The 12,565-nt window shown below is 44.5% G+C and overlaps 2 protein-coding genes across 2 annotated transcripts; one reads left to right on the forward strand and one right to left on the reverse strand.

Annotated features, from left to right (window-relative positions):
* The first annotated feature begins 3,807 nt into the window (after window positions 1-3,807).
* LOC123121343 (alcohol dehydrogenase 2) lies at window positions 3,808-6,689 on the forward strand. Its single transcript, XM_044541291.1, has 9 exons — window positions 3,808-4,140; window positions 4,269-4,405; window positions 4,518-4,564; window positions 4,691-5,016; window positions 5,118-5,200; window positions 5,668-5,743; window positions 5,877-5,938; window positions 6,017-6,112; window positions 6,195-6,689. Exons 1-9 carry the CDS (start codon window positions 4,107-4,109, stop codon window positions 6,471-6,473), a joined length of 1,140 nt encoding a protein of 379 aa, XP_044397226.1. The 5' UTR covers window positions 3,808-4,106; the 3' UTR covers window positions 6,474-6,689.
* Window positions 6,690-6,879: 190 nt separating this feature from the next.
* On the reverse strand, window positions 6,880-9,071 carry LOC123121344 (uncharacterized protein At4g33100). Its single transcript, XM_044541292.1, has 2 exons — window positions 8,753-9,071; window positions 6,880-7,242 (listed from the first exon to the last, which is right to left on the reverse strand). Exons 1-2 carry the CDS (start codon window positions 8,942-8,944, stop codon window positions 7,126-7,128), a joined length of 309 nt encoding a protein of 102 aa, XP_044397227.1. The 5' UTR covers window positions 8,945-9,071; the 3' UTR covers window positions 6,880-7,125.
* Window positions 9,072-12,565: the final 3,494 nt, after the last annotated feature.

Here is a 12,565-nt window from a genome sequence, read left to right on the forward strand (position 1 = left end):
AGAACACCACAACCCCATGGAGATGAACTCGGTCTGATCAAACCCAGACGCTCTTATTCATCGAGCTGTTTCTTCAATTCCTTCAGCTCCTTGGGTCCAAGCTTGTAAGGACGCTTGCAAACGGGTTCAGTGCCAGGCTCAAGATCGATAACGAACTCAACTGGCCGGTGAGGAGGCATACCCGGAAGCTCTTCTGGAAAGACATCTTGATACTCACAAACGACTGGAATTTGAGAAATAGCATCCAATTCGCCCTTCTCATTGAGAGAAAATAACCGAATGGTCTCGTCACGAGCGGCATAGATAATCACATCCTCAGAAGAGTGTGTCAATTGAATTTCCCTGGCAGCACAATCAAGTTGAGCCTTGTGCTTAGAAAGTCAGTCCATCCCGAGAATTAGATCAATATCAGAGTCTCCAAGAACAAAAGGTTTAGACAGAAATTTATAGTTGCCCATCTTGATAGAAACATCCGGAATCATTGTGGTAGCCCTCATAGAAGAGCCCGGAGAAACAACTCCCATGGGTTTTTTCAACATTTCCGAAATGAAATCATGCTTTGCAACAAATGATCTTGACATGAAACAATGCAATGCACCAGTGTCAAAAAGAACTTTTGCAGGAATATCATTAACTGAGAGATTACCCATTATCACATCAGTAGATTCCTCCGCTTGAGCTGCATTCATCATGTTCACCTTTGCAGACTTGGGATTATGCTTGACCACTGCATTGCTGGAAGATCTCACAGGAGGAGGAGGCGGAAGGCGCCTTTGGTTGAAGCACTTGTTAGCATAGTGACCTTTCTGATGACACTTGTTGCAAGTCACCTCCGAGAGCGGACGATGATAAGGAGCATTCAACTTTGGAGCTTGATTCTGAGACTTGTTCTGATAGCCAGGGTTGGATGAGTGGGAAGATCCATGGCCACGTTTGTCTTCTGCTGGAAAGGTGGATGAGTGGGAGTAAAACTTGTCTGCGCAAGACTGATATCAAGACATTCCATTGTTCACTTGTGAATAAGTCTAGCTACTTCTCTAGGTGTATGTTCAACCCTAATGGGTGTCCACCTAGTTGCGTGTATATCAAACAATGCACTGGAACAAATGTAATCTAATGTGCTTGTGAGATTTGATGGGGGATTGTTAGACTTTATGGGATTGGCCCACTAAATCTTGTACCTCGGTCCAATAAAATTATGGATCTCATAGGAGAGTGGATTTTCTACCCTGGGTGTAGTACACTCCGGTGAACGAAAAATTGAAAAAACAATATGAAAAAAATTCGAAAAAATCTGAAATTCTGCGACATCAAACATGATATTTTTTTTAGGTTGTTACAAAATTTTATCCACAAATAACATTCGAGGAGCTCTCAGAAAAAAAACAAAATCACTGCTCAAAGTTTTGTGCACTTTTTGAGTAAAAAATTTTATGAGAGCTCGTTGAATGTTATTTGTGAATAAAATTTTGCAAAAACCTAAAATATTTGATCATGTTTGATGTTGCAAAGTTCCAGAAATTTGTTTCATACTATTTTTTCAATTTAGTATTGACTCGGTGTACTACACCTGAGTGTAGCCACACCTCTCCGATCTCAAAGGCCCATTTTATGTTTGTAAGTTTAGTCCCGCTAAATTTTATGTGTGTAACTTTAGTCCCATATTATACGTTGACGAGATAACACTGCTACTCCTTGTAGCATGAGAAAAGAGAACAACAACACACGTTCACTCACTCACTCGATTTACCACGCCACACATAGTGTGCATGTCGTGTTTCATGAGTCAACTCTGTTTGAAGAACTAAATTTTGCTTGGCAGTGCACTGCTAAGGAAGCTTTGGGTGTACATGTCAACACTCAAGCTCGTTGTGGGCACATTTTTTGCTTCCAAAGATTCTTCCGCCATGTGTTAGCTGCATCTCCTCAGTCTCCTAGGCATCAAAGGTCAGAACTACCAAATCATCATAACGGGTAATCTAATGCAATATGACCAAAAACATAAACTGGTTGGTCTATTCAACTTGATATTCCAACCATTTAGATATGGAAAGCTATTTTCAAATTTCTTGATAAGGAAAGGTAGTACTTATGCGTACCTTGGCCATTTGTCCCGTCTAAGACAGCTTGTAGTTTCAATGTTGTTCTATAATACATCATTCCACGAACCAGACATTACAGTTGTATTAGAACAAACTCACTGTCGGTTTCTTGAAAGCCCTTGTCAAGACCGAGTTCTATCACCATAGGCAATCTCGTAAGCCAGTGGCGGAGCTACATGCATTGTTGAGGGGGAGGGGGCCAATGCCCCCCCCGGATATTTAGTGAAGAAAAAAAATAGAGGCTTAGATTAATAAGATTGCATCCCCCCAAAGACGTATATTTTCTCTTTGCCTCCCCCCCTTGATTCTCTCCTAGCTCCGCCCCTGACGTAAGCAATCTAATTTGGATGAAAGATTGGGATGCAAGGGAACTTTCTAACGACTTCATATTCTTAGCCTCTGCTTTAAGTAGGATATCTTCATGCAGCCCACGAAGAACCAAATACAACTGCCCACAGAGGAAAATATAACACCTACAGTTGATAACTACATAAAATATGGACCTGTTAGAATAATAGGACTCGTCGTTGGTACTAAACAAAAAAAATACATCCACTGAAAAGATTGGATTTAACCAACGTGAAGTTACAATGCAAGCGTGCACAAGAGAGGGATGGATGGAGAAAACATATTAGGCTGTTGAACTAGAGCCCCACTGTGGTGAAATAGCAGGAAAGCATCTGGCGAAGATCAAATCCTTGCCCTAGGCAGTATATTTCACGTCTGATTGTCTGTTCACCATTGCCATTTGCAACTTTGGCTTCAAATATTGATATCTGATTAAGACTAACAGCATGCCATTTGCCAATTTGAACATACTCATTGTAAGTTATATTTCAGCGATGCAATATGGAATTATAACATGTAAAGTTAATGTTAAGGCGCAATTTCTCTCAAAATGACATGAAATTATTATTTCCAACAAAACAAATATTTAAATTACCAGCAAATGCATCCTTGCTTAAGTTTATGGTTTTATATGCTTTCCTTATACCACCTCTTGTCAAATGAAAGATCCGGATGACCATAGTGCATCGTACTCTACAACCATTTTGGATCTTTTAGTGCATAAACATACTATCAGTTCTTCGGTAAAGATATGCATGGTATTTAATAGTATATGACACCCTAACATTCATAAACAAGAACATATAGAGCGTCGGAAATTAGTTTGTGTCATCTAAGATGAGAAGCATGCTTTCACCTAATGGGATCAGCGAGGAATCTCTGTCCAATTGTAACAAAGGTTGTTTCTTAGTATGACATGAATCCAGCAACCGAAATATATTGCAACGGTTTCCGCAACAACACGCGGGGTATCATCTACTCCCTCCGTCCTATAAATATAAGAGCGCTTTTTACACTAGTGTAGTGTCAAAAACGTAGTTAATTATGGAAGTTGAGCATGGCCCGATGCTGATTTTGGTTTTATGGCTGCATTTTATTACGTGTGAATGTGTGATATCAAAAAAAAATGGAAGGCAGGCAGCAGTTTGATGTAAATAAATTCTACGGACGTAAAGGTTGAAATCACAACATGAGAGCAAGAACGGATCATTGAGCCAATTATTGAGGCCTTAAACTTCACGGACCACACAATTATTTTCCACGCACTTATCGCCTTGCTACCATCACAAGATGCTACGGTCCATTGCTGCAACAGTGTTCCCCAAGTTTTAGCCAGGCAACCAGTCCAATCCCACAGATATCGTGTCAAAAACCAAATCTGAGAATAGTCATCTGAATGAACCGACTAATGTTGATTGATGCGACGATAAAAATCAATAAAAATTATCATAACCAGAAGAAGAAAACAATCTACTTCATCAGCATTAACACCCCGTGCTATGTCATCAATCAACCCGCTTCATCGATCCGCCGTCGAGCAGCAGCCAGCGTATATATGTAGCTCGGTTCCTCAGCACCAACTCATCAGCAAACCCGTGACTGCGAAGAAGAAGAAGAAAGAGTGAGGGAGATATCGACTGAAGCTCTTGCAGTGAAATGGCTACCGCCGGGAAGGTGATCAAGTGCAAAGGTTGGTTCCTGAACCATTAAGTTTCCTATTCATCTCAGTCTGTGTGAAGAAATTCCTGGAATGGGTGGATGGGATGAAATTAACAAGGGAGGGCGCCTAGTTAATTTGGTTGGTGCTGGCAATGGCAGCGGCGGTGGCGTGGGAGGCCGGGAAGCCGCTGTCGATGGAGGAGGTGGAGGTGGCGCCGCCGCAGGCCATGGAGGTGCGCGTCAAGATCCTCTACACCGCCCTCTGCCACACCGACGTCTACTTCTGGGAGGCCAAGGTATGTATCTTATCCACAACATCTCACAGCGTACCACTTTTGTGTTTTCCAATTTACTTCATCTGGATGGATGGATGGATGAGTTGGTGATGTGCTGCTTGGATTTGGGCAGGGCCAAACTCCGGTTTTCCCTAGGATCTTGGGCCATGAAGCTGGAGGGTATCCATCCACTCAACTTTTGCCTCTCTTTCCCCTGTTTTAAGTTTTATACTTGTTAATTACTTCATGAAATCTAGCTTGAACCCTCACCTGAATTATGATTTATATGTTCCCTCACACTCACAGCATTGTGGAGAGCGTCGGCGAGGGCGTGACGGAGCTGGTGCCGGGCGACCATGTCCTCCCGGTGTTCACCGGAGAGTGCAAGGAGTGTGCCCACTGCATGTCAGAGGAGAGCAACCTCTGTGACCTCCTGAGGATCAATGTCGACCGCGGCGTGATGATCGGCGACGGCCAGTCCCGCTTCACCATCGACGGAAAACCCATCTTCCACTTCGTCGGGACGTCCACCTTCAGCGAGTACACCGTGATCCATGTCGGGTGCCTCGCCAAGATCGACCCCGAGGCGCCCCTCGACAAAGTCTGCCTCCTTAGCTGCGGTATCTCAACCGGTAAAAGTCTATTTGTACATATGAAATCTTCCCAGCCGACGAGATCAACATATTTGGGACGCCTCAGGGAACTACTGAGATGTCACGTTTCTAATTCACAGGGCTAGGTGCCACCCTCAACGTCGCCAAGCCGAAGAAGGGTATGACAGTGGCGATTTTCGGTCTTGGAGCTGTTGGCCTTGCTGTAAGTGACACGCTATTCTTTCAGGTTTTTGGAACATGGCTCCACGGAAACCCTTTGTGAATGGTAAATTCGGAAAAAATGCTAGGAAAAAAAATATATAAATTCTGAATTTTGTATAACATACATAGTCGATCTGTATGCTTGCTCGCATACGAAGTTTCACGAAGAAATAACATCCATGATAAAATGGCAAAATCGATGCTATAAAAAACCATTGTTTGGTTGAACAGTTAGATTTCGATTGTATGTTCTTCACCGAGAATACCACGGGTATCATTCCGTCATGAAACTTCAAACACGAGTAGCTAGAATGGTCGGCCAACTTTGATACCCCAAAATTTCAGAATTTTTTGATTTCCTTTAATATTTTTCTTGATTTTCCTTTCACATGAGTGCGCTTGAAACAATTGTTCACCTTTGTACTTTCGGCTATGACCAAGACTAATCACTGACACATGCATGATCAGGCCATGGAAGGGGCCAGGATGTCCGGCGCATCGAGGATTATCGGTGTGGACTTGAACCCTGCAAAACACGAACAAGGTAAGCATGCTAATCTGCCATTGTCATCGATCTTCAGGGAGAAGAAAAGATACTCCATCTTGCCAAAAATGTGTTGGTTACCGAAGCACATTGACCCAACCTTGCAACCCCATGCATGTCCACTGTTTTTCAGCTAAGAAATTTGGCTGCACCGACTTTGTGAACCCCAAGGACCACACCAAGCCAGTGCAAGAGGTACGTTTGTTCATGACATACGTACACAAGAAGCTTGTGTCAAATGAAATGCTGACGGTCCAAATATATACGCCACAGGTGATCGTGGAGATGACCGACGGCGGAGTCGACCGGGCGGTGGAGTGCACTGGCAACGCCGACGCCATGATCTCCGCCTTCGAATGCGTGCACGATGTACATACATATGATGATCACTTGCTCCTTCTTCTGCTTGAAACTGAATCCTGAGGCTAATGCTATGGCCTGATGGGAGCAGGGGTGGGGCGTGGCGGTGCTGGTGGGCGTGGCGCACAAGGAGGCGGTGTTCAAGACCCACCCCATGAACTTCCTCAACGAGAGGACGCTGAGGGGCACCTTCTTCGGCAACTACAAGCCGCGCACCGACCTCCCAGGCGTCGTCGACATGTACATGAGGAAGGAGCTGGAGCTGGACAAGTTCATCACCCACAGCGTGCCCTTCTCGCAGATCAACACGGCCTTCGACCTCATGCTCAAGGGGGAAGGCCTGCGCTGCGTCATCAGGATGGATGAGTAGAGTAGAGCACCTGGCTCTTCTTCATCCCTCGCTGCTATTGCACTACAACACACATGTATTACCTCTTTGCTTACCTTTTTTTTAAGCCACGCCCCTTAGGACTCCGGTTCATGAAATAAACAGAAGAAGGTTGCTCGATTAATTTGCGGAAACCCAAGTGAAAACCATAAAATTTATGTACCCAATCAATTTATTTCAACATAGTTCGTTCGCCTACATCTGGGTTTTTTATTTCTTGATTTTTATGCATCCCCTCCCCCCCCCCCCCCCCCCCCCCCCCCGTCTACTTATTCGAAATATCAGTGACTTATTTCTCATCACAGCAGATGATCAGATTTAATCTACATCTCATCCTTTGACTAGAAGAAGCGTGCGTGAAACCGTGTTACAAAACCTGGACAGCTGATACTATTCAACTAATTTCATAATCCAGAACTGCTCAGTATTTACAAACTATTGCTCGGTTGAGTATACTTTGTAAGATGAGTACAATCAGATCCAAGCAAATTTTACAAGTTAATCTCATGAGCTGAAATCGACATGATCCAGGGACATAACATGTATCCAAATACAGACTTTGTGGCTCACTCTATCAATCGTCTCCGAATTTTGATCAAGGAAAGAAATCGACCATGTTGTTAGTCCAAGGCTGTCATTTTGATGGGGTGGCACCTTGTCGCGACGAAGAATCGGGATCAAGCTGGGCATAAGACGGAGACGTTTCCGACTCCAGTAGGATTTGCCTGAGATGCTTGTCTTCGAGATGTTCCTAGAAACAATTAAAATGTGGAATGATCAGCCATTAGACAAGCAAGAAACACGCAACATTAAATCATAGAATCTAAACCTAAAGGGCTGTGAAATGCAAGATTAGACAGATTGCTTATGTGGAAATGAAGAAAAAAGGGTACTGGTGCATGTTGAACACTCATTGCGTGATAGTACAACAGTGCTTTGTGATTATGTGAATGAACATAACTTCTTTGAACTCAATTTTTGAACAATCATTCTTGTAAAATACAGATATATGACAACAACATGGACAACTGAAGAGGCAAATAACACAGACACAGGCCGAATTTTGAAAAAAAATAAGACACCTTTTATCTATAAATAAAATAATTAAATACATTAGGGTGTTCAGAAGGTTTCATTCCTTGCAGTAATGGCAAATTGCTGCAAACAAAAACACAAAGCTGTGAACTATTGATCTGGTACGATTTGATATAACCACCAGTTTTACTGAATACACGGCATTGCTATTTGCACTATATAATTAAGTCATGAAGAACAACTGACTTCCAACTCTACAAACAAACAAACAAGTTGGGGTAGGCAATTGACTTCCAACTCTGCAAGTGAAATAAAAAAGACAGTCCGTTCAGCAATAGAAATTGACAACAGTGAGTTTTCCTGAGAAATATTGGGTGGGTTGGCAGTCACTAAGCAACCAGAATGCCTGCCAACCATGTCACAAATTATCACCAGTATCGCACCAGTTATGACCAATACTCCCTCTGTCTCAAAATGTAAGCGTTTTTTGATACTATCAGTCTGAGCTCCCCTTTTATCCAAAAAACAAAAATCCATTGTTGGTTAACTCTCTACAGACTGAGCTCCCCTGTGATGTCAATTAACTGCTTTGTCATGCAAATGTGATGGAACTGGCAGTCTTGCAAGCTCAATTGCTCCGACTATTTAGAGAGGATATACAAGGTTAATAACTCGTGTTTTTTTAGGCAATAACCTTTTTGGGTTGAAGAGTGGATAACAATTAACAAGAAACAGCATCCTCGTTAACCTACATTGCTTGTCCACACATAGGTGCTCTGGACTGCCATTGCACACGATTGCCAGATCCCACATTTGCAACATAATCGAGATCATAAGCAACATAACACCTGACCGCCATAAGCCCTTCTACTATGATGATTCTCACATTCTCCCCAGAATACCCACCTAGGCCAATCCAGTCAAAGAAGCGACATAATCGTGACAGTCCCTCAAAATATCTTCCTAAACAAGCTATTCCAAATCTTACATGAAATTTATACCTCCCTGGAGTTATCTCGGCCTAAGATACAAGATCTTCATAATCAGGAATTCATATATCTGGAAAACATCACCTCAGGGATCCCCATTAGAGAAAACTAGGTGGTCAATGGCGGGGATCTCTACCGCGCGCGCATCGCAAACCGATGATCCAATCTAAGTGCCAAGCAATGATAGCGAGGAGCGGTTGGGGGGAGGGAGGGATGCCGGGCGTGGGCTAGGTTTACCTCGAGGCAGGCGCGGTACTTGTGCCAGTCGGCGGCGCAGTCGTCCTTGTTCCACTGGCCCTTGGCGAACTTGTCGGCGTACCACCGGTTGAAGCACTCGTGGTACGCCGCCCGGAGCTCGGAGCACGCCGCCGCGGCGGCCGACGAGGTGGCGGCCGCCGGAGAGGACGGCTTGCCCCGGCCGAACACCATCCTTGTGCTGCTTCTCCCTGGCCACCGCCGCCGAGTCTCGTTTTGTGTTCTCGCTCTGTCCTTCCCTGACTGATTCCCTCTCTCTCTCTCTCTCTCTCTCTCTCTCTCTCTCCCGTCCCACGACCCTGCGCAAAGACAGGTTTATTTATTACCGTAATATATAATCCGGTCGTAAGGCGTATTTGGGGATATTACGTAAACCTACTCGAAGCGGATTCCAATTTCTACCGCAAAGCCGTACCGAACTTGCATACGCCTGGTGTATTATGTTTTTCGGACGGACGCCTCGTGTGTGTTTTAACTACTTTTGAGTTTTCTCTCCCTTTTTTAGCACAAAATTAATTGTTTTTGTTATTTGAAAAACTTCTAATTTATTCGTCGCCTATCAAGGTAGTACAAATACCAGAAGTAAAAATTACATCCATATCGTATACCACCTAGCGACGACTACAAGCACTGGGGCGAGCCGAAGAAGTGCTGCCGTCATCGCCCCTCCATCACTCGAGTCGGACAAACCTTGTCGTAGTAGACAGTCGGAAAGTCGTCATGTTAAGACCTCATAGGACTAGCGCACTAGAATAGCAACCGCCGTCGATGAAGAGAAGTGTAGATCAGAAAGATCCAATCTGTAGACACACCAACATAGACTGGATCCAAGCGGATCCATCGAAGAAAACGCTGACTGAATCCCTTGAGATCCGTCGAAGACAAACCTCCACATGCTCTCCGATGATGCTAGAAGCATCAACGGAATGGAGGTAGGCGGAGAGAATCTTATTCCATCTGCAAGAAGGTGTCGTTGTCCCGCCTTTCTGAGCAGGACACAAACTCGAGCAAAACTCGTAAATAAACTAAAAACGAAGCCCTCCCGTCGGCAAAGATTGGGATCCACCGCACTTCCACGGTCCTAAGGCCAAAGAAGACGAGGTAGGCCGGCTGCACGATGGGAGGCAGCAGAAACCCTAGCGTGTGTGCACTTGCATGAAAACCCTAGCGCAGTAAAGTAGGCACGACATGTTTAACATAACATTAAATTGACATGAAAACAACCTTTTATACCAAGGAATACTAATAATTGTGTGTGTGCGCAATGCATGATAATACTAGGACGTCAATAACGTCAGAACGTTCATTTTTGGATCATGGCAAATCGAATGTTTTTTAGACAATTTTAGTGACATGAGGATGATAAGTTTAGTTAGCAAGAAATCCATGCACAATTTATTTTTCCCCCAGAAAATTGACGTGCATGTCAACTAAACTTGTCATTCTCGCGTCACTAAAATTTCCATAAAAAATGTTTTGACTTGCCATGATCATATCTCGAACGTTCGGGGTTTATCATTTTCATAATATTAAGCAAAATATTAGTTTATTACATACTAATATTAGCCAATATATAAATTGCATGTTAATATTAGCCAGGATATAATTACTTGATTAATGTTGACGTTGATATTAGGCATAATATTAATTGGTGGAGGGTGCTAAATGTGTTTATAGTGTTATAAAAATGTTTAACACTAAACATTGTAGCGACTTAGATCATTGGATAGATATGGTCGAACGGGATAAGATTCGTTGGATATCCCTAAGTTGCTCTTTTAATATTGGTGTATATGAATATAGATATTTAAAACAGTAGAATGAAAACACAAAGAGGTACGCCTAACCTTATAACCCAAAAGAATAGAAAAATAATAGACGTGCCCCTGACTTATACAAAGTGAAACTTCATACAAACAATGAAAAATTATAACAAGTCTAAATCAATTCCCGTGTGCATCCAGTCTCACCATCACCAAGACAGGACCACTTGGGATGACAAGACCTTTGTAGCACCATCTCCAACATCATGGACTTCGAGTCAAAGCCTAGTCTGCTTCCCTTTTGACGCTCAAGTTGGGAGGGAGATAGATAGCTGTCCTTCGGCCAACAAAATTTAGTGGTAGATGGTGAAGGCGACATTTAACTTCCACAGTAGGCATCATAGCTCCTCCATAGACATCACTGATGATGAGTTCCTTCCCTGTCTGTGATACAACTTTCCATTCCTCCCCTCCTCTTCATGCATCAATCCACCTCCACGATGGTGCCAGGAGCCGAAGACGAGGGAAGGGCCTCCTCTAGATCGGGGGAACCAACAAACTTGTTGAAGGACTTGTTGAACTTGCTTCCTGTCACCACAACCAACAAAGACAAATGCCGCTAGTCACCGCTCGCAACTCAACTACATGCTCTGGACCGGCATCATGCCAAACACCTCTAAGGCAATACTAACCCTAGACCTACTATAAAGGGGAACCTATGCTCCTCATCCAGATCAACACTGAGTAGCGGCGACGGGGAGGGGGAAAGGGGATAGAGCTGGGGAAACACCGACGATTCTCAATAGGTTGGTAGGAGGAGCAAGGGAAAGGGTAGGATGCTAGCTGCTCTATGTTTCTTCCGGACTCATCATGCCATGTGCTCTAATGGTTTTAAACAAGAACAAGAATGAGTTTTTCTAAAAAAGGGTAATGTTATGCAACGAACATTCACAGGGGATGGCATTTGCGAATGCTCATTAAGGCAATTTATGTCGCAGTAGCATAACAATTCCTGAAGGAAATATGCCCTAGAGGCAATAATAAAGTTGTTATTTATATTTCCTTATATCATGATAAATGTTTATTATTCATGCTAGAATTGTATTAACCGGAAACTTAGTACATGTGTGAATACATAGACAAAACAGAGTGTCCCTAGTATGCCTCTACTTGACTAGCTCGTTATTCAAAGATGGTTAAGTTTCCTGACCATAGACATGTGTGTTGGGGAACGTACCAGAAATTCAAAATTTTCTACGCATCACCAAGATCAATCTATGGAGTTTACTAGCAACGAGAGGGAAGGAGTGCATCTACATACCCTTGTAGATCGCGAGCGGAAGCGTTCAAGAGAACGGGGTTGATGGAGTCGTACTCGTCGTGATCCAAATCACCGATGATCCTAGCACCGAACGGACGGCACCTCCGCGTTCAACACACGTATGGAGCAGCGACGTCTCCTCCTTCTTGATCCAGCAAGGGGGGAGGAGAGGTTGATGGAGATCCAACAGCACGACGGCGTGGTGGTGGAAGTAGCGGGGATCCCGGCAGGGCTTCGCCAAGCACTAACGGGAGGGAGAGGTGTCACGGGAGGGAGAGGGAGGCGCCAGGGGCTAGGGTACTGCTGCCCTCCCTCCCCCCACTATATATAGGCCCCCTGGGGGGGCGCCGGCCCTGGAGATCCCATCTACAAGGGGGGGCGGCGGCCAAGGGGGGAAACTTGCCCCCAAGCCAGGTGGGGCGCCCCCCACCCCCAGGGTTTCCAACCCTAGGCGCAGGGGGAGGCCCATGGGGGGCGCACCAACCCACTAGGGGCTGGTTCCCCTCCCACTTCAGCCCATGGGGCCCTCCGGGATAGGTGGCCCCACCCGGTGGACCCCTGGGACCCTTCCGGTGGTCCCGGTACAATACCGATAACCCCCGAAACTTTCCCGGTGGCCGAAACTGGACTTCTTATATATAATTCTTCACCTCCGGACCATTCCGGAACTCCTCGTGACGTCCGGGATCTCATCCGGGACACCAAACAACT

This window comes from Triticum aestivum, chromosome 5D (genome assembly GCF_018294505.1).
Source record: "Triticum aestivum cultivar Chinese Spring chromosome 5D, IWGSC CS RefSeq v2.1, whole genome shotgun sequence".
NCBI lineage: Eukaryota > Viridiplantae > Streptophyta > Magnoliopsida > Poales > Poaceae > Triticum > Triticum aestivum.